The following is a 22,464-nucleotide window of genomic DNA, read 5'->3' as shown; positions in this document are numbered from 1 at the left end:
GCACAGAAGAGCAAGAGACAAACTTGACCAGAAACATTTTTGGTGAGAAGCCTTTTTTCGGCTTTTAATTTTCACTATACGCTTATAATATCCTGTTATACTGTAAATTACAGCCATAACAATTAACAGTCTGTTAATGATTTTTAAAGTAATCTAGATTTTGAATTGCTATAAAAATAATTTCTAACTATAAAATTTAATCATTGGTCTATTTTTCTGTACCATCTCAAATGAATCTTGCAATGCGTCTGGCAGCAAGCAGTGGAATGCTGTGTGGAATTCTATTTTTCACGTAGTCACGATCCATGTATTTAGTTTAACTGACAGCTCTCGCAGTGTGACTGGCAGCTATCGCACCAACCCAAAACAAACCAAAATGAAATGGGCATATGCATCAGAGCTCATTTTTATCTAAATGGAACACAAACACGAGAACAAAGCTGAGGTCAGTGTGACTCACTCAAGCAGTTTATTGCCTATAGGGGTCATGTTTTTGTGCAGAGCCATGCCCCTCTTAAAGCTACTGCTGACGTAAAAGGTTGACTGCAGAGATGCTTTCATGGTGCTGATAGTGCTGGAGCAGCAGGTGGCATGCTTGTGTGTGTGTGTGTGTGTGTGTGTGTGTGTGTGTGTGTGTGTGTGTGTGTGTGTGTGTGTGTGTGTGTGTGTGTGTGTGTGTGTGTGTGTGTGTGTGTGTGTGTGTGTTGGAAGGAGCTCTGAAACATAATGTGAGAATCAGCTTCTGACAGCTCTACCACAACATCCTGTCTTCCCATTAGCACGGCGAATGTTTGGCACGATTGGCTGCTGAATTACTGTAGACATTAGGAGTGTGGGACCCACGGACACATCAAAGTCATCAAAAGACTAGCTCTAAAAGGATGGAGGTCTTCTGTGGTTTTAATGGCGGATTTCTTTTTTTGTGTGCAAGGCTTTTAGTTGCCCACATGTTGCACCATGATTATCTTTGTGTTTCTCTCACCAGGGGGAGTGTGGGTGGATAAGAGAGGCCGACTTGCAGCCCTCACCATGGGATTTTGTTGGTTAGGACTAGTGAGAGAGAGGCACAAAATGCCAGCAATAAATACCACAAAATTTATACTGAATGCAAAGTTGTGATTTATGAATTTTGCTACTTAGGGACAACATGGGTTTAAGGTACACTTTTACTGCTACTGATGCTTTTATCTGTGTTGTAACTGAGTACAAACACATCTGCATGCACAGACAGGCACTTTTAGGGTTAGTGCGCATGTTACAAAGTAGCAATGTTACATTGTTACAAAATAACACTATTACTGTGGTCACATTGCATTGTACAATGACTGTACTAAACATGTAGCTGGAATTTGACCTATATTTACAATGTTTCTTTCAAAGTACTGTACAGTACTAAATTCAGTAATCACATTACAGCTTCAGCTACATTGTTACATTTGTTACAAAGGTTTTACAGCTCTGTGCAAAATATAATTATTAAAAAAGACCATTATGATAAACACATCAGCATGACTTTATTTAAAAAATGGTTTTGTTTGAATACGTGTAGTTGAAAAAAAAAAAATTCAGCATCATATTTTCCTACAGGATAGAGTATTTAGTCCTTTAGCTGTTTAGTATAATGCCTGTGGAGAGAGATTGTCAGTGTGGACTGCCTCTCTGGCAGGAGGCTTCAGATGTGATTTAAACCTCCTCTCCAACATGAACAAATTACTCAGGTTCAATTGCAGTTGTTACCAGTTACTGTGCCCTAGTGGCTCAGTAAATGTGGAAAAGTTTTTTCAGTCAAAAATTTTGTTCATGTTTATAAATGTTACAAATTTGGAGAAAGCTCCACATCTATAGTTAGGTAGCAGTGATTTCATACTATCCTTGGATAAAAAGGAGAAAAAAATAGTTCTGGAAAAGACACAGCTAACATAATAACTAATAAATATAATACAGCAGGTGGCAGTGAGCCATTTCCTGGTCTGCAATGGTACCTCTCTTGTTTTAGTGTACTCATCATTAGCACAGCAGCTCACTCTGCTGTAAATAACATCTTTTCAGCTGGTGTCCATCAGGCACTGAACTTGTATTTCACACCCCACATAAAAAAAAAACCCCAAGCGTTGCCACTCTGCTAATTCCATCTCACAATAGCAGCCAAATTATTTCTCTGCATGCTCAGGGTCTACCAAAAGGGATAGTGAAGTAATTTTGGTCAGGGAAAATGAGCGCATTAGAGTATAATGCCTTGCTCGGGTATTAAATGCTATTGGTATCAACAATACAAAAACATGTTGAGAATATGTTTATGAGAATGACAGAAATGCATACAGAAAAAGAAGGGACCAACATGGAAGCGACATAAATGAGTAAAACTGGTCCAAGTAGGCTGAAGCTGGTGTGGTATAACTCCAGGTGTGTGGACAGGAGCTCCGGTGCTTAACGGAATGCACACCCCTCATCCAGTGATCCCAGCTGGGGGATGAAAAGATAGCATGTAGCCGTGTACACTTTGCATCATATCCATACATCCATCCATTTTCTTCCGCTTACCCAGGTCCGAGCCAGGGGGACAGCAGCCTAAGCAGAGAAGCCCAGACCTCCCTCTGCCTGGCCACCTCCTCAACCTTGTCCGGGGGAACACCAGGCCAGCTGAGAGATTTAATTTGTCCTGGGTGTGCCCCGGGGCCTCCTCTCGGTGAGACATGCCCAGAACACCTCACACAGGAGGTCACTCAGGGATGGCCGAACTCTTCACTCCATCTCTAAGGGTGAAGCCAGCCACCCTTCGGAGAAACCTGATTTCCGCCGCTTGTATTCACAATTTTGTTCTTTCGCACACTACCCAAAGCTTGTGACCACAGGTAAGGGTAGGGATGTAGATCAACCAGTAAATCGAGAACTGTGCTTTTACACTCAGCTCTCTCTTGACCACAATGGATTGGTACAGTATTCACCTCACTGTGGCAACAGCAATCCATTTGTCGATCTCTGGAGTGGGCACTCCATCCTTTTCTGGCTGAGGACCATGGCCTCAGACTTGGAGGTGCTGAGCCAAGCCTTTCACCCATTGGCTATGCCTAGAAATTCTGTCCATAAAAATAATGAATTGGTGACAGGGAGCAGCCCTGTTGCAGTCCAACACCCACTGGGAATTAGTCCGACTTATTGCTGGCTATGCGGACCAAGCTCTTGCAGCGGTTATATAATCAGCAATGGGTAGCAATGGGTGTCTGGCCCATTGCTACAAGGCTGATGAGTCTGATCCCCCTATAGTTGGAGCACACCCTCTGGTCCCACTTCTTAAAGATGGGAACCACCCCGGTTTGCTAATCCAGAGGTACCTCCCCTGATCTCCGTGCAACATTGTAGAGGCATGTCAACCGAGACAACCCTACAACCCCAGAGCCTTGAAGAACTCAGGGTGAAACTCATCATTTTTGTAATATATATTTATGGAAATGTAACTTGTATGTAATATATAATATATATGTCTTGTAATATATCTATACTAAAGCACTTCTGGATGGATGCAAACTCCATTTCGTTGCCTTGTACTTGTGACATGTGCAATGACAATAAAGTTGAATTCTATTCTAATTCTATTCTATTCTATCAGTCCCAGGGGATCTGCCACCAAGGAGTTGTTAAACTGCCTCAGTGACCTCCTTCAATCTCCCTTGGAATGCTGTCAAAGTTCTGCCGGATGTGGGAGTTGAAGATCTTGTGGACAGGGACCTCTGGCAAGTGGTGATCAGTTGACAGCTCAGCACTGCTCTTCACCCAAGTGTTTAGAACATATGGTTGCAGATCTGATGAAACGATTACAAAATCGATCATCGACATGCGGCCTAGAGTGCCTCTGTTTGAACGTGGTGTTTGTTATGGACAAACTGTGGTTTGCACAGAAATCGAGTAACAGAACACTGCTTGAGTTCAGATCTGGCAGGCCGTTCCTCCCAATCATGCCCACATGAGCATTGGAGCCTATCAAGAGGACAACAGAGTCCACAGGTGGAGCATCCTCAAGCAACTCCAACATACAGGCAGCAAGCTGAGGGCATACTTTGCATCATCTATAAAAGTAATTTTTGCTTACATGTATTATTGTGGTATATGTTGTAAAGATCATAAAGCCATTTAAGGCAAATTTTAGGGCACATACATAAAAATCACTTAAGCTATATTAGGACGTAATAATACTCTGTGGTCTCAGGGCCAGTATATTAAAAACAAAATGCAATAACTCAATGGAGCAGATGTAGTGATGTTTACTTCTTGAGCAAACCACACACTGAAGGGAATTGCAGCTATTATTGTTTTCTCCAATTGCCGACCACCTTCTAGTGTGCTTCTAGGGCCTACAAGAACTTTAGTTTATTACGCTCAGAGCTAAATTCAGAAGTCTGGAACTAATCCACACTACCTAGTGAACTTAATATTTTTAAAGCCATCAAAAAATGTGATATTTTTCATTTTTCTAACTCTAACTATTAAGTTATATTTGTTATATCCACTAGTCAAACTAACAATACATTTCCTTCTTATATCTGGAATTCCATTTTTGCAGCAAAGTATTTAAAATTTCAAGACATGTCACAAGAATTTGTTTGTAAAATCTAAAATGTGTGTATGCAAAAATGTGTCTAATTAAAATAGCCAGTCAAAATACAAAGACACAATTGTGAGACAGGATCTTCGTGTTTTCTTTGAACAAAATAGAAGCAACATCTTAAGTAGTTGCTTGAGCATAGGTGTGTTACTGAGGCACAAGTGAGACGAACAACAATCCTGTTTAAATAACAATAATCATGCATTTAACAGTTTATTAGAGACCAAATGTTTTTGTAATGTATTTCCTACATGAAGGTGCATGGCAGTTAGGTTAACAAAGTGAATAGAGTACAGTGACAAGCTGTTCATATAAATATAATAAGTCTATGCTGTAATAAAACAGAGACCGTATTTAAAAGTCAGCCTGCATACTCTGGATTATGCCAGTAGAGTATTCAGTGTGCTCCAAGACCTAGTAATGAGCACCAGAGTTAACTGCTTACCAGTCTTAAAAATCATTCATCACTCTACAAATAAATTATTCTGCTGTTTATGTTCACTCTCCTAAAACTTCTTCAAAAAGGCCAAAGGTTTGAAGATCTTTAAATGTTAATATAGCTCAGAGAGAGTACAAGGAAGCAACAATTCATACTTTACTAGAACTGGTCCTCTGAAGAAAGAAAGCCTCAGAAAGTAAAGGAAAAGACCTGGAAGTTTGTTCAGTAAGAGATAATAAAATATTAGTGGATCAGTGATAGATGAACGTACCATAGACATAGAGGGTGTAGTCATCGTAAGCCTCTCCAATTGAGTTGGATGCCACACAACGGTAGGTTCCATTGTAGGACTTGTTTAGATTTTCAATGTAAAGATCGGCGCCGGTGATAACTGCATGGGAAGGTACGTCGTCATCCACCTTCAACCAGTTCACCCGCTGTGGCCTGAAATTAAAACACCAGAGTAAGTACAGGAGTAAGATCACATTGCTCTTCATCAGCTAGTTTCGGCCAGTCTTTGAGATCTTTTATTGATCCCCTATATCAGCAATACCTTTTATATTTTATATATTATATATATATATTTCATATTGCATACCTTGTTTTAAATGAACGGCATTCATATTATCAGTGAATGAATTGTAAAATCAAGTTTCATGCTGTTTAAAAGTGGGAACCAATTAGAGTCCACAACATACATTGAACTAATTCTTACTTAAAAAACCTTTTCATTAAGTACTTCTCATCAATTTTTTTTCTTGATACTTCAAAGCTGAATCTTGGCAGTTCTATTTCATGATCCTTTATTTAGTATGACTAACAACTAAGGTTGAAAGTGAAAATGTATCTTATGTTTATGGGGACACACACACACACACACACACACACACACACACATATATATATATATATATATTTTTAAATTTAAAAACCATAAAATGCAATCACACTGTCATTCAAATTATGAGAAAATTAAAATTCTTGTCACATTATTTTATATTCCTTTTATTTTTCTTTAAAAAACAACAATATTGTAACATTATAGCCATACATACTTAGAATATGTACAGAAAATGTTAATATTTATATATTTTTTGTTTTTTTTAAAGTAATACTTAAAAAAAAAAAAATAGAATGGCAATTCACAACAACAGTGTTTTACACTGTAAGGTAAAGCCGATAGATTATAGGGTCTATGTAATATTGAAGACAGAACCTCAGTGATCAGACAGTCCAGCAAGCACCGGCAACGGTACCAAGGTTATATTACCATTTTAATGTACTCGCTATAGGTTTCATATTTGGGCAATATGCATGTAATAAATCTCCTGTCAATCTACCAAATAATTATCTTGTATGGCCAACTAATGATTAAGGATTGGCCCCAGAGTAAAGGTCATGCAATACACACACACAGACACACACAAATCCCATGGCATCCCAAAGGCAACCAAGAACTTCCATCTTTTGAGTTTTCTTTTTCTTTTTTATATTATCCTCCTAGGACCTGCCGTCCACATATGTGGACATCACATTTTGGGTTATTTAGACCAAAATACTCAATTTTGCTCTGCAAGGGCCTGATATCCACTTACGAGGACATTATACTGCTACTGTTCTATCAAAATTCTAACAAATATCCTCATTTGTGGCTCTCACTTTTCTTAGCAACAAAAATCAGGTAAAAAAAACAAACATTTGATAATTCTTTGTTTTTACATTCATCGGGCCCCAATATGCCCAAATATCAAAGAGAAATTAAAAATGCATGCTCTGGAAGAGTTCGGGTCTTAGGAGGTTATAGGTCTGCATTTGTTTTGCACTTTTGGTTATATAAAAATGAACAAGTTAAACAACCCTCTGGACTGACATCAGTATCCGATCTTGGACAACTGTTGCTTAATTGTTTGCATGTTTTGTTCAAGCTCAAATACCTTTTTCACAGTGCAGTCAGTATCACAGTAGCCCACCATTCTTTGTTTCTTTGTTTTCAGAGGTCAGTTTGTTTTGTTTTAGAAATGACTGTATGTTTGTGGTACACTGCGCTTACGTAGTAATACTCTGACTACTAAGATTTCATGAAAAAAAAGACCAAAGTCTATTATATGTGTCACAATGTCACGTTTGTCTTTTTATCTAAATCTCAGTTTCTCTTTTTATTTCATTCCAGGGAGGTTTAGCAAATTGATTCAATCAGTAAAAACACTTCAGTATATGATTGTTCTACAGTAGACATACATTTACAGGTCCTTTTAACAACTTTACCCACATGTGGTAACAGATTACCATTTCTCTGAAGATAACTAACACAGCTTCATCTTTTTTTGTCTTTAGTTTAAAGCAACAATAAATAATGGTAAATAAGATGTATTGAAATGACATCTGTACCTTTGCATACCTCTAAAAGTAACAATAACCGTGCACCAGCCTTGTCTTGAAATTGCAGACTTTTCACGCTTGTATACTTAGAGAAGCTCTGTAGGTGGCTGCCTACCAAGCCTCTTTCTTTGTTCTCTTTTCTACCTTGACTGAGGTTTATAGCAGGGTGACAGATTCCATTTTTATGACAATGAGCTCAAAGTGCCCAGAGTCACAGAGGGTGAAGAGAAAAGAAAAAGACAAAACACCTCTATTTTGCTGCTGCAACTTTCAATGGCCATTGCCAGCTACTGTTATTTCCCCTGAGCATGTGCTGATGGTCTCTCTTGTTGCATTTTGTTGTGGTGTTTTAACTTGTTTCCCTCCATTTGAAAACATTTGGTGTGAAGGGAGCAAGCAAATGGGAGGGGGGTGGGGGTGCACAAAAATCCAGGAAAAAGAAAAATATGAAATAGCTCCTGAAGCTCATTTCCAAAACAAACAAACAAACAAACAAACCACAAGTGTTTTTAATGGCTGTGGTGGATGGCTTGAAAGAGAGAGGACCGTGTCTGCTGCAAGTGTTCTGTAGGTGAAGTGAAGTGTAAATTAAAAAAAAAACATTTAGAAATATGAGTTGTTTTCTCAGATGGAGTTGGAAACATAACCTAGAAGAAAATGTTTCTATAGGTGCATCAGATGTTGTGAGGAGGGAAAAATGAAGCTAGGAAAGGAGGTATAGATAGATGGAAGAGGTAAGATGGGGTTGCAAGGAGAGAGGAAGGGCAGGCGTCTAGAATACAAATGGCTGCCTGCAGTCGGGGCCCCCTGTGCTATCTGCTGGTAATGACTGCACAACTCTCAGCAGCTCTAATGAAAATGACTTCCAATTCCCGGCTCACTGTATTGATTGTGTTTTCATCTTTATAAAATGAATACGGGTAGTGAGCTTGTCTCTATGCCAAGTATGAAAACTGCAGGGGGTGGGGGATTGGGCTGGAAGGGAGGAGCATTCAGGAGTGCACACTGTTTTGATCTATGCGCGCGCGTGTGTGTGTATGCCTGTTCTGTACTTCTACCTTTCAGAGTTTCATACTGAGTTTTTGAGCCTCAGATGGGAAAGTGAAAAGTGAAGACAGTTAAAGATTGGTTCTAACTTTGATTCATGGTCAAGACTGGATTACGACTAAGGTTTAAATCTGAGGGCCAATTTAAAGCTGGCATTGGCTGAACCTGCAAACAGAGTTCAGCTGTTGATGTCATAGTCATAACGTCATCCAAGATGAAATGCATTAGAGCTGCCTGTGTAGGCAAATGCGAAGGTGCTTACGAGGGTTTCGCACACAAAGATTTTGACAAATAAAGTGCAGTCAAGAGTCACCACTCGTTCCCTTGTATTTCGCTTCTAACAAAGCAGACATTCTTGTCATTTTTTAAAGTGGTCTTAAGCAATTGCTCTCCAGGCTTTCTGAAGGCCTTTCAAATTTTTCACCTCTTTTCAGCCCAGAACTTGTACCTTGAACCATTTTTAGATTAGATTAGATTAGATTTTGATCTATTACATAGTAACATCTGGAGAGTGTCTGATTGGCAGTAGCTTCATTTTTTTTACCATGACTATGATGCCAAATGTACTGCCAACGTACTGACTTTTTAACCTTGTTCCAAACTGTTTTCACCTTATAGATTATATTTCCATTAATGTATATAGTCGAATATTGAAAAAGAAAATCATGGAAAATCCTAATTTAACAGATATAGATCAGCTGTAGATCAGCGATCCCTAACCTTTTTTGCGCCATGGATCAGTTTAATGTCAGACAATATTTTCACGGACCGGCCTTTAAGGTGTTGTGGATAAAATGATACAACCAAGAGAAAAACTGTGGTATTTTGTAAATATAATAATAAATGCAAATTCACTGTGCAATTGTGTAACTTTATTAGCAGCGTCCTCCTGAAACACGCTAACAACATTGAGAGTAACATCCTCCTCTCTGCCCCTTAATACTCTCTGGTCGCAGGTGGTAATGCATAAATAGTTCTTTCAAAATAAGACACAACTACAACACAGGGAAAGACCCAGGGAAACACAGTTAACGATAAAAACCCTGAAAACCATAAATTTCACAACCGAGCCTCAACTCTCGCGGCCCGGTAACAAACGACTCACAGACTAGTACCGGTCCATGGCCCAGGGGTTGGGGCCTGTGGCTTTAGATGAAAAAAAGACTTAACTGTGGGCGATCATGGCTCAAGAGTTCGCCTTGTAATCGGAAGGTTGCCGGTCCGAGCCCTGGCTTGGACAGTCTCGGTCGTTGTGTCCTTGGGCAAGACACTTCACCCGTTGCCTACTGGTGGTGGTCAGAGGGCCCGGTGGCGCCAGTGTCCGGCAGCCTCGCCTCTGTCAGTGCGCCCCAGGGTGGCTGTGGTTATATGTAGCTTGCCATCACCAGTGTGTGAACGTGTGTGTGAATGGGTGAATGACTGGATGTGTAAAGCACTTTGGGGTCCTTAGGGACTAGTAAAGCACTATAAAACTACAGGCCATTTAATAACACACTAAGAAATTATGATTGCTTATGTTTGGTTGCATTTTAACCTGCTTAGAAAGTCTACACCTCACTCAGACCTCTAAGGAAGGAAACTAATTTCAATCACATTTCAGTAATAACTATCAATCACTCTTTCATGCTTCTAATTCCCTTAGCAAAACACTTCCCCGAAAAACTAAATTTCACACACTTTCCAACTTTCAACTCTCCAGCAGAGAGGACAGCTGAAGTCCGTGACAAGAGCGACCGCATTACAAGGTAAAAAACTTCTTCTGAAACTTTTTAACCCTCTACTGCAGCGCAATTCACTTTTTGTATGCATTTATGTGCTCAGTGCGCTCCCAGGTACACAGGGCCCATTTGTCACTAACACAATTATTAGGTTCCATTTGTCACTAACACGATAATCTGTTTGTATGTGTGTCTTCATAAATACACTGTCTGACATTAGTTGGGCATGACAAACATAAACGAGCTTAGTTGGCATTTAAATCCAGTATAAAATGTTGTGAACACCTCTTTTAGCTATATTTTTATGCTAAAAAACAAAAATACAAACTGCTTTTCAAGTCTGCAGATTCCAGAAACCATTAAGTTTTCATGGCGTGGGCCTTTTTCTAAGGCTGCCATTTACCTTTGAATTTGAACAAAAGAAACACCTGCAAGTTGGTCACATTGAGTTTGTAATGTAATTTTCATAACAGCATCTTCATCTCATGACTGTGTTCTGTTCAAATTTGAACTAGCTTGTCAACATACTAATTTGATAGATTTCAACAGCACCAAGTACAATTTATTGATATTTGAACAGTTCAGCAGGTCTCCTGCCGGAGGCTCTCAGGGCTACGCTCAACCCTGCTCTCCCTAATGGTTTCATTTGCACTCCATTACATCTCATATCACAAAGACCTGCCATCTAAACAAACCAACAGCTGGGTTTACCGATGATGCAGGTGAAATAATATCCTAATGAGCAACAAGCTGGAGCTTTCAGATGATAAGGCTAGGCATTTCAAAGGGCTTATTTGCACCGAGTCACTGTAAGTTTTGAAAATGGTGAGAAAAATTAGTTGAGGACAGTTTTCTGTTCACAGCTCTGTGTACCACAAATAATCATTTAACTTTAATCACAAAATTGACTTCATGAGTGCATATCCAGTGTCTCGAATCCATCAACATAGTCTCTCTCAGCCTCATACACTTTCCCTAGATACCTTCAGAATATTATCACTCATCATTTAGGGGAAAAAACACCCAGCCTATTCAACCCTCTGCCTACTGAAATTCTAACTGCAAGACATTAGGACCCACTCCCCTCACTATTATTAATGCCCTTCTGCTCGGTCCTCCACTTTTAAAGCAGCAGTAATTAAATACCTGCTCAAAATATCACACAGTAATTCTGATGTATTTCATAATTACAGGTCAGTTTTCAAATTTCCCCTTTGGAAATCTGAAAAACGAACATAGAAGCCATTCAATTACGTGATTATGTAGCCAGTAATGGGTATTTAGACTAGCCAGGACCCAGGTCCTTATCACATTCCACTCACAGTTTTTCTCCCTGAAACTGTACTTTCACAGCCATTCTATCCATCAGCTGAACTCCATCGGCTAATTAGAAGAAATCTCTGCTGTCTGCGAGAAGATTAGTTCTAGAGCCAGTGTTGAGTAAAACAACACACTGTGCTTGTCAGGCTTATGTACCACTCTTAGCTTCCTCTTCCACAGAGTTGTGACATTTGGCATTTCCAATTTTCTAATTTGTCATCAAAAACTAAGTTTTAGCCCATGAGGCAATGTTCACGAGTCACTTTTTTTAATGCCAGGACATGGCACGGATCATCTCGTTACAATTGGGTGAATGTTGAGTAGTGGCATTCACGTGGGTGGTATTTTGAGCAAACAGACTACGCACGCTCCACATGATAATAGTACTGCCTGTAGCACTGGCATATATCAGCTGAACAATGTGGCCCACCAATTAGTAAACAGTCCACAGATAAGCTCAAGAAGCATGACCAAGAGTCCAAAGCACTGACGTGTCCTTCAAACTCGCTAGATCCCCATGTGATTAAACATATACAGGATGTACAAAGGCAAGCAAGCTCCACCCCAGAACCCACAGGGCCCAAGGGAACTGCTACCAAATTCATTCCACCAGACATGACAGGACACCTTTAAATGTCACATGTCAATGCCAGAACACCTATACAAGAGGCCTAAAACAATAATAATCAGGTGGTTTTAATATTACAGCATAATAAAGGGACTAACAAGATACCCCTAAAGAAAAACTCTGGAGATCTGAGAGATGCTTGGTTGTTCTAAATGGGGAAGACTTGGAAAGTCGAGTATGCAGGATTTAGACAACAATCGCATTACCTTACAACACTCATTATTATGTTTGCATTGGTGTATAGTTCACTGAAAATAATAATCACAGTTTTTTCATTAACTTATAATGAGCCCTTTTATATCTACAATGGGAAAAGGTTGTCGCTTATGGATTCAGCCACAGCTATAACCCAAAATGGACAAAACCAACAGTATCTCCACAGAAGGTGTTTTCAGATAAATTCTTTTTTTTTTTGTTAAGCCACTTAACATAACAGAAAATTGACCAAAGATCCAATTTTAAATTGCATCTTTAAGAACAACAAGGTTCTATTAGCCAAAATCAGATGCTAATAGCAAGCTATTAGCCAAAATCAGATGCTAATAACAAGCTATTAGCCAAAAACAGTGCATCCTTAAGAAAGTCGATGGAACTAGACAAGTGGAGGACAAAAGAAGCGACAGACCAAAAAAACTACAGCAGAAAAAAACATTTGAAAGTCATGTCCCTAAAAATATGGAAATGTATTGCAAAGACCTGACATAGGACCTCAGAAATGCATCTAGCCCTTAAGTTGATACATCTGCTGTTCACTGAAGCCTCATCAGAAATGTCCCGGTGGAAGGGTAGCTGTCAAGAAGCCATTCTTACGGAATGAAAACAGGGAGAAAACGGAGACGCATGCTAATTACAAAGGATCTGGACTAAAAATCAATGCCAGCAGGTCTTATGGAGTGATTCCAGTAGGTAGAATAGTGAGTGGCAAGTAATTTGTAAATCACGGTGGAGGCTCTGATATGGTTTGGAGCTTCCCCAGTGGTGTTGGCGATCATGCAACGGCTTTGTTTTTCATGATAATGTTCTCAAACACACTGTAGTAAAAGCATAGTTGGATAGAAAAACACACCATGGAGCACTATCAGTCATGGATTGGCCTGCCCAGAGCCCAGGCGTCAACATTATTGAAGCAGTGTGGAATAAATGGCCTTCAAGAAGCCTGGAGAACTATTCCAGAAGACTAGTTAAAGAAATGACAAAAGAGACTTCAGGCTATGCTAAAGAATAAAGGAAGTCATACCAAATATTGACTCTGAAGCTCGTTAGAACCATACAGACTCTGCTTTTACAGTACCTTATATACAGTCGTTCCATATATGTTGCACGTTTCAATAAGTTGCTGCACCTATTTCCCATTTTCTGAGCAAAATATAAAGAAGGATTGGCTCAAGACTTTTGCACAGTACTGTACACTAGACATATATAACGTGTCTCACTCATACACACAGACACATACTTTGGAGGTGTGTGCACTATATGTTATGTTACCCATCAAAAGAGAATAAAAACTCTATGCTTACAATAAGCCAATGATTCATCACTGGCATTATAAGTTATGCCAGTTTAGCTAATGAGAGAACTAAATTTATAGTATCCTCGCCATTTTACCTCAACTAAACCCACTGCTGCTTCTGAGTTCTCAAATCCAGTAGAATATTTTCTGTCTGCTTTTCTCCATTCACTTTTATTTTGCGGTCTTATACTAACTACAAAGGGGGAAAGTCTTTGGACTTATGTCCTTTTATAACTTCAAAGGTGCAGTGTAACCATGAATGGTCTGGAAGCCTCAGATGAAATTAATGCATGATACTGTGAATAGCAATATGCACTCCATATTTGCATGTTTTCTCATAGTTCAACGAAGGCTCCAATAAATCACAAACTAATAGTGCTTTTGTGTTTTTCCTTTTTCTATGCTTGGGTTGAATGTACTGTCTGGCTGCATTAGATTAACATTCGTTTTTGTGTGCCAATGTGTCACATTTACAAATTGTAACATAGACAGCAGGAGGTGTTTTTGGTGGATGGTGGGCGTACAAAGCGACTCTTACACAAAGGACCGGGTTTCACATCCAGACTTCCATCTGTGGTTAGGTTTAGGCAACAAAAGCACTTTGAATTGGGTTTTGATTGAATGTACATAAACACACTGTGTGTCAAGTCACTGTTGCTTTTTTTTACTGTATTAAAAGTACACCATGGTCTTTCCTAAGTGTTGTGAGTACCTAAATGAACGTATTAAAAAAACGTAAATAGTGCTTTAGTCAGTACAAACTCGACAAACAGAATATTCTTGCAGAACAAAAAATACAGCAGTGAGCAAATTTCTAATACCAAAAACCAAAAACATGCTGTATGTACAGTGATGTGCAAAAGTCTTGAGCCACCCCACATTTTCTAGGAAAATGGGAAATTGGGATCTTTGTCATGCTGTGCCACCCTTCCACCATTTCTGATGACTCTCCATTGTTGGATCAGCCGGGGTCAGATGCAACTCTGAGGTCCTGTGTCAAGTCTGAGCTGGATTTTTCCTTTTTCTTCAGGACATGACTTTTGGATACTGTTCATCTGCTGTAGATATTTTTTTTTAGGCGTGCTTATTCTTCTTTTGTCCTCAATTATCATATATGCAAAGTTTTCAGTTAACAGCTCTATGGGAATCACGATGGTCAAACTCTGTAGTCTTTGTTCAGTGTTGAGCAGCTTTGGAAAAAAAAAGATTCCTCTGAAAATGGTCAGGTACAAAGACTGGATTGAAAATGAGTGAACAGCAGCCAACATCCAAAGAAAAATTTGGAAGACTGTCAGAAAGCTTGGAGAACGATTGCTCAAGACTACTTTAAATATAATAAGAAAGTCTGCCTCTGAGGAAATAAAACGTGATGAAATCAGGGGTGGCTAAAGACTTTTGCATAGTACTGTATTCCTAATACTACCAGCAAAAGCCCCGTACAGCCTTCTGTTGGAACCCATTTATTGACTATATAAAAACATTTTTTGTTTGTTTTGTTCTGTTTCTCTTTATGTGAGCCTCGGGTAGGGAGGGAGGGGGGGGTCTTTTTGTTAGTTTTGTTTTTTGTTAGTTTTGGGGGGGTTTTTGTGTATAATTGCAACGTTTTCATTATGTATTGTGACCATGATTTGTGAAAAAAAAAAGTGATTGAATAATCATAGATTTTGAAATTATGTCTTTTCCATGTACAGATGCTTTTTAATGCCAGTGCAAGCTAACTGCTGCTATGTTCATTACTTCTCAACAGCAAAACTAAAACAGTAACAGACAGCCACACACCACAATGCACTGATGGTATGTCAGTGAATACACTGATGTGCAACTGTTAGCAGGCAGGCATACCTGTTTCACCATGGCTGTCATTAATTGGTTAAATGTGTATGTTTGCGTGTGTTTGCTTGTGTCTTACTCGGGTTTGCCTCTGAATTTACACGACAGTTCCAGGTTCTCTCCTTCTCTGGTCAGACCCTGAGGAAATTCTACCACGATCTTAACTTCTGGTTTGTCTGAAAAAATGAGAAAAACACAAAGTATTAAATATCCAGATAACATTAGTGACAAACTACAAGTTCTTATCATGAATTCTGGTCTGCTGTAAAAATATCTATAGTATAACTTTAGTATCAACATAATGATAAGCACATGCATCAAAGCTGAAATTTGTGGTCAGGAGTAGAACGTAAAACTGCTAAATCCAATTCAACCTGGGAGTGACATGCAGAACAATGAAGTTGCACGAGGCATTGGTTGGTGTCAATCAGCTTTGCCGACTTCTCGCATTTATATGAACTGAAGGAGGATTTCGAGCACTAATAAGGTGTCCAAGGAGCAGGGAGATCACATCTAAGATCTTGACTATTCAAGGCTTAAAATGAGTAATCTGAAAATCAGAACCCACGAACAACACTGTGAATCCTTTTTGCGGATCTTCAAATGAAAGAAGCAACCAAATATTGATTTAAGTTATTAGTTGGTGCATAACTTTAGTCATCAACTTAAGTACATCTAAGAAATTGGCCTCTTTTTTAATGTGGGCTCTTTTACCTTATATTACATAAAGCACCTTCTGGTGACAATTGGAGATACTAAGCCAGCACTTGAAATCTGAGATTTTAAAGGGGACATACAGTTATATACAAACCAAAAGACTTCTGGAACAATCTCCTTTGACAGATGAGACTTAAGTTGAGATGGCTGGTCATATTGCATAGCTCTACCTTTAGGGAAAACCAATCGCAGCATATCGGCACAAACACCTCATACTAACTGTCAGTGGATGGGTGATAAATCGGACTTGTTTTGCTGCCACAGGCCTGGACACCTTGCAGTCAGTGAGTCAAACATGAACTTCTCTGTTCTTAAATTTGATTCCTCTAGAATCAAATCTGAGGCCATCTGTCTGACAGCTAAAGCTTGATTAAAACTGGGTCATGAAACAGGATAATGATCCTAAGCACAGCAGCAACAGAATGCAGCAAAGATCAAGTAAAAGTCAACATAACTTAAATGGTGCGGTGGGACCTTAAAAGAGTTGTGCCTCAACGGATGCCACAAACCTCATTGAAATGAAGCAATGTTGAAAGGAAAAGTGGTCCAAAATGACTCCACAATGACGTGAGACTGATAAAGTCACACAGCAAACAATTATATAAAGTTATCGCTGTTAAAGGTGGTTCTACAGGCTGATAAATCCTGGGATATACTTTGTTTTTAAAGGTCCTGCAAACACTTTCTTTTCCACATGACATTTGATTTTTCCAGGGTTATATTGTACATGGTAAAAAAATCAGGGATTCCCTGTACAGACTCTTGGGGAACCCCACAAAACACAGGAAGCATAAAAGGGAATCTTTCCATTGAATGCGTTCTCCTTATACAGATGTTGTTAAAATCCGTAGAGAGAGACAGAAAGTTGTTAATAATGGTTAAAATGTTCAGGGCAAGCATTTGAAATAGCTTCTACTTTTAAAAAGACAGAAAGAGAATGGTGCCTGAAGAGCAAACCCTTAAAAGGTGCGAGGATTAACAGGAAATACAGCAACAAGAACAACATCCATGACCTGCCTCAGCAGTGTTCAAGCATCAGAGGAGGCCAGGTCATGTTTAAGTTGCTAAAAGGCACTGTTATTGTTATTAGGACTGAGCTGCTATGTTGCTTAGTCCGGGGGGTATTTGACTTGACATTAAGTAAACAGTAAATTACTTTCAAGGTGTTTTCCTTTAAATTTCCTGCTATTACAGCCTGTGCATACAGATTACAGAGCATCAAACCAGCTATACGTGAGCATATTTTTGTTTAGTGTACATTTTAGTTTCTAGGCTATAAAGTTATTTTTATTCCTGCTCTATTTCTTTTTGCCACTGTTCCCTGCCCCAGCCAACTGATAAATGTTGTCTTATCTTATCTTTTGTGGATATGTAAATTAAAGAAGACAGCAAAACATAAAGCACTAGGAGATGATAGGTGGGCACTGGGCAGGATCACAAGTAGCTTGGTATGTTCAAAGATGCTTCCGGTTAAAGTTGCAAAAGCACTTTAGTAGCTGTTACAGCTGGAGAAAAAAAGCATGTAAGAATGCTGTTTTGACAAATCAGTGGGGTGCTTTGACAGTCACCGCTGTGCTATTCTCTGCACCCGTGGAGTTTTGGTTGTTCCCATTGCACTGGCTGTTGCTGGTGCTATCAAAGCCCTTTTTTCACCTTGGCGTAAGAGACGACTGAATGTAATGTTTTATTCAATCTATCAAACGGATAAGGGATTGAATTCGTTCTTGCCATGCACTGAATGGGAAATGGGAAACGGAAGCTCTCGTCTGACTTACAACCTTTCGCTAAGGTTTAAAAATGCCAGGTATGTTTTGGTTGATGGTTCCAGTCAATGAGGTGTCCTGCTGACAGAAAACCGAAGAACATTTGCTTTTTATCTTGCCGTCTGCTCAGCAACAGCACATCTCAAAAGGGAAACATCATCCCCATCTTTTTTGTAAATGCAATCGATGTCACAAATACCATTTACTTGAATGTAATAAAAAGAGCATAAGAGTATTTTTACCCCATGAAAAAAAAAGTTTTGTTCTAGTTTTGTTAAAAATTTAACATTAAATGGCAGAGAGAAATGCCATTCAGTGGAACCATTTTATTTCAAAGTAGAGTAATTATAGTTTACCAGTTATGATGCAAATTATTCTTGTTCTCTTCCTCTTTTTATGGCCTAAATCCACTTTTTGGTGCGTGTGTTTTTTAATCAGCCTGTAGTTGGAATGATCGAGGCTGAGTTATGATTTCAAAGCTGGCGGTAAAGTTCCACGCTGCTGTCCGACCTTCTCGGCAATAAACAACACGTGTCTGGCCATCCATCTGTCTAAATCACACCCTGTCAGTGGCTGGCTTTCAGTTTCTGTGATGGACAGCAGATGGGCAAAAAGCCAAGTCTTCTGCTCAGTAGGCATGCTTGGATTTAGACAGCAACCCTTTGGTTTTATTTCCACTCCAGGCACTACATGGCATCCTGCAACTTTTTCTTTGCTCACGACGTCATCTGACCTTGTCATCTCGGAGCCATAAACATGAAGGACGCCAGGCATCTGTAGGTTGTTTTGATAGCCTCAAGTAGTTATGGCAAAGCTTTCTTGTCTCTGTTTGATGGGAAAACACTGTGCTGCCAGATTCGGATGCTGCCACTTCAGTGGAAATGAAATAGTGTCTACCATATGCAAGAGAGCCGTTATCATTATGCTAACTGAATTATTTGCTTTATTGTGTGCCTCACCTCATAAGCACTCAAGACGGCACTATCCATCTCTCGGCAGCCAGCTGACCTTATGGGAAAAACAACCCAGCATCCGAGCAAACAGCTTGCTTTCTTATACACATAATCATTAGTGTCTTATTTAATTATGCTGTCCCCTGACAATGGGGTTTTTTCCTTCGCCTTTTCTTACTACACAATGCTCTCCATTCCACTCACAAATTGCCTACACAGTGGGTGAATGAAATGTAAATCAACCAGTGTACTGCATCTAATCAGTAAGCTAACTTGCATGTCACTGTAGAAACTGCAGAAGTAGGCTTTATTTTAGTTTTGTCATTCATAATTTTCTCACCAGACATATGCACTTTTTAGATATGTTAATGGGAAGGGCTCTGTGGTGACAATTAGAAGGAAAAAGCAGACAGTTCATTGGGGTTGTAAAGATACATAGATTGTACATATAGTTCTCGACACAAAAACCAAAGTTTTCCAAACAGTTTTCTGTTAGCTATTGGGTCAGTCACACTAGAGTAAAATAGTCCAAAAGCAATCTCCTTGCTGATTAGGAATACACGGTGGTTGTGGTGACTGTGTTTAATTTTTTCGTAAGCGTGGCAATGAACGGTTGCACATTCCACCTCAGGCTGAGCACTTCTGATTGCAAGACAACTGCACACAACACCTCTTGGGAGGCATCCCGTCTCTAAACAATTGCAGTCAGTCTTGGATTGGCTGGAGTCACTCTCTGATAGACAGGCTGGTTAACGTTTGTGACTAATTTTCATCTAGTGTAATAAACACAGGCAGATTGCCAACATGCTGCAATCAATTTGAGTCAGGGTGCACCAATGAGCACGATTGTGCTTCGTTTTTGTAGTCGGGGGTTGAACTTAACTACTTGTTAAATTCTGGCTATACATGCTATATAAAAGCAAGGGTGCCTGTAAATTTGTAGGTAAATTTCCATCCTGCAACAATGTTACCATTTTGGATGAGATTAAAAGTAGAATGTAAGTAGTTTGCACAGATTTTTGTTCATTTATCACCAATAATCAATGATAATATAATGATACAAGTGCCAGCTTCACCCGAGTCAATCCCAAACTGACAGCAGACTGACTCTGTTGCTTTGAATCCAATAACTAACTGGGAACGATCAGTTTATTAAAGTCTCATTGAAATGCTTAATAATGATTAATAATCTTGGTTGACCCGTTGTCTCATCCATAAAACCTGTAACAGACAAAACATAAAATGGACTCGCTTGCAGAAGTTGCATTACTACATGCAGATATTGGACTACCAGCAGGGGGAGATGATATCTTTAAAGCCATTCCAGGGTGCTTAACTGCCAGAAATGATGAATCTAGGCAGCTAATATGTATCTACGTGAAAATGTGTTAATAATGTCTGTTTAAACGCTTTCCCGTGGTAATTTTCATGTTGGCTTGAAATAAAAATTCTCCCTCTGCTTTTACTGCAACTTACTGTAAATTCTGCATGCGTGTCTTTTTACTGATTTTAAGAGGCAAATAGTGAAATCGACATGGTGGAACGGCGTGTCGATTGCACGTTTTATTGTCAGCTGCTCCTTCACTGTTTTCTCTAGTGTGACTGTAACATTAGTGACCACTAGGGGCAGTATGATCAATGAAAACCACGACTACTAAGAGCCTTTTAATGCTATAGAAACAGAAAGCTTTCAAAGTAAAAGTTGTGAAAGGTGTTGGTTGAAAAACAATAATACTTCCACTAATTTTATACAATGCTGGTCCTTTTGCTAAAACAAATACATTTAAAAAACAACAAAACAGAATCGTGACTCCAAACTGTGCATTTTGCACTTTATCACATCCCCGAGTGCTCAATTAGTAAACATCTACTTAATTCATACCAGTTGACTGTTAGTCTTTAGACAGTCCACAGAGAAACAAAATTCCTCTGGACATAGGAAGGATACACTAATAGCAGTTGCTATGTAATATTAAACTGTGTAACAGAGTTCAAAGAGAAGGTAGAGAGGAGGACTGTTTATGTCTGTTTGTTACCCACTACAGTATGCAAAGAGCATGGCAGCCTCAGCCCCTGCACGGAGCAGAGTGAGGCACTGAGCCGGGTGGTCAGTGTGAGCTCCCTGTTATCAGAAGCCAGCAAAATGCCATTCTGCCTCTGTAGATGAGCTGATCTCCTCCTCTCATGCTCATAGAGAAAGGTCAGATAGTGACAGAAGAGATTTTATTTTTTTAAATAAAATGCTAGGACATGCCAGAGGCCAAAGACATAAGGTTACAGAAACAATAAATACAGAACTCTAACCATTCTCTATTAACAAAAAGATCTAAACATTCAGTCTAGGATTTTAATTACTTGTTACATGCTGTTTTATAACAGTGTTGTGTTATTGCTATTATTAGTTATTGAGAAGAGTCGTCTGTGCATATATATATATATAAATAATACTGCAATTAAACGTGGCTATTGCTGCAAAAGTGTCCTCCTGGCCTCCATTATGGGCCACGTGTTGTTTTTTTAAGGAACATTTAGTTGAATAAACAAGGTCAGATGATTAGATAGATAAACATTGTGTTAACCATTCCTACATGAAAACAGGGGCATTATTTGAGAGTTTAATGAATTCTGAGAATGTTTGTACCTCACATACAAATAGAAGCAGCAAATTTAGAGTCTCATTCACTTGAGGAAAATAAGTAACATTCTATGTTTTTGAGAGATGTTGTAGAAATCTATAAGCCACTGGTTAGTTTAGTTAATCTAAGCATAGAGGTGCAGAGTGTCATGGTATGAGCACAAGGCATCAAGTCCTTCTCTGTTCAGCAATAAATACTAAGATCACTTAATGAGTGCATATTGTCAATAAATATGAAAACAAATGGAAATTAAGGATTGGATCTTAGCTTGTCCATGAATTTTCAAGGTCCTGCATGGAGAAGCATGGCTGTACATTGACATTCATCTATTCCCACCAGGACCCTGAGGGCATGTGATCAGGGCTGTGCATCATACAACACTGGGAAATAAACATGACAGAGCTTCTGCAACAGCACCCCACCACCGAGACTAAAACTAACTCAGAAATAAATGTTCTAATTGTTATAATAAACATTAACTTCATATTAGCAAAATGTAAAGTTATGTGTCCACAGGGAGCTTTCAGCTGCTTCCTAACAGCTCTTAAGGTTCAGCATTGACTTTTTATTTAAAAATACCCTCAGCATTAAAGTATTAAAAAACATTTTCAATTGAAAATAGTTACATTTTTGGAGTACCATGGAGTTTTTTCCAGTGCCATTTCTCTCACAACATCAAAACGAACCCCAGACTTAAAATATTAACGCCGTCAAAGGTGGACAAGAAAGTGATCCTAGCTGTCACAGATTACCCTGTAATTTAAAATCTAATAGTGAGCTAACACGGTTTTAGCTAACCTTTCTAAATGAAAGCACAGACGTTCACCACAAGGAAGTACTAAAAGATGCCTTTTGGAACAACAATAAGGATTTAAGAGAGAGTGGCCTGGTGTCATACTTGTCAAATCAAAGATAAACTGCAAA

General features: G+C 39.1%; 1 protein-coding gene across 6 annotated transcripts in view; it reads right to left on the bottom strand.

Moving 5' to 3' along the window:
- The window catches only part of cadm1a (cell adhesion molecule 1a), a 465,861-nt gene that overhangs the window by 61,820 nt on the left and 381,577 nt on the right, over positions 1 to 22,464 (bottom strand). For all 6 annotated transcript variants that reach the window (XM_026182491.2, XM_026182490.2, XM_080307311.1 and 3 more), the window contains 2 exons: positions 15,551 to 15,647; positions 5,311 to 5,483 (listed from right to left, as the gene is read on the bottom strand). In XM_026182491.2, coding sequence (XP_026038276.1) covers positions 5,311 to 5,483; positions 15,551 to 15,647 — 270 coding nt within the window. The remainder of the gene's footprint in view (positions 1 to 5,310; positions 5,484 to 15,550; positions 15,648 to 22,464) is intronic.

Source organism: Astatotilapia calliptera, chromosome 10 (assembly GCF_964374335.1).
Source record: "Astatotilapia calliptera chromosome 10, fAstCal68.1, whole genome shotgun sequence".
Lineage (NCBI taxonomy): Eukaryota > Metazoa > Chordata > Actinopteri > Cichliformes > Cichlidae > Astatotilapia > Astatotilapia calliptera.
The sequence above is the reverse complement of the archived record's forward strand: the minus strand, read 5'-3'. Positions and strand labels throughout refer to the sequence as shown.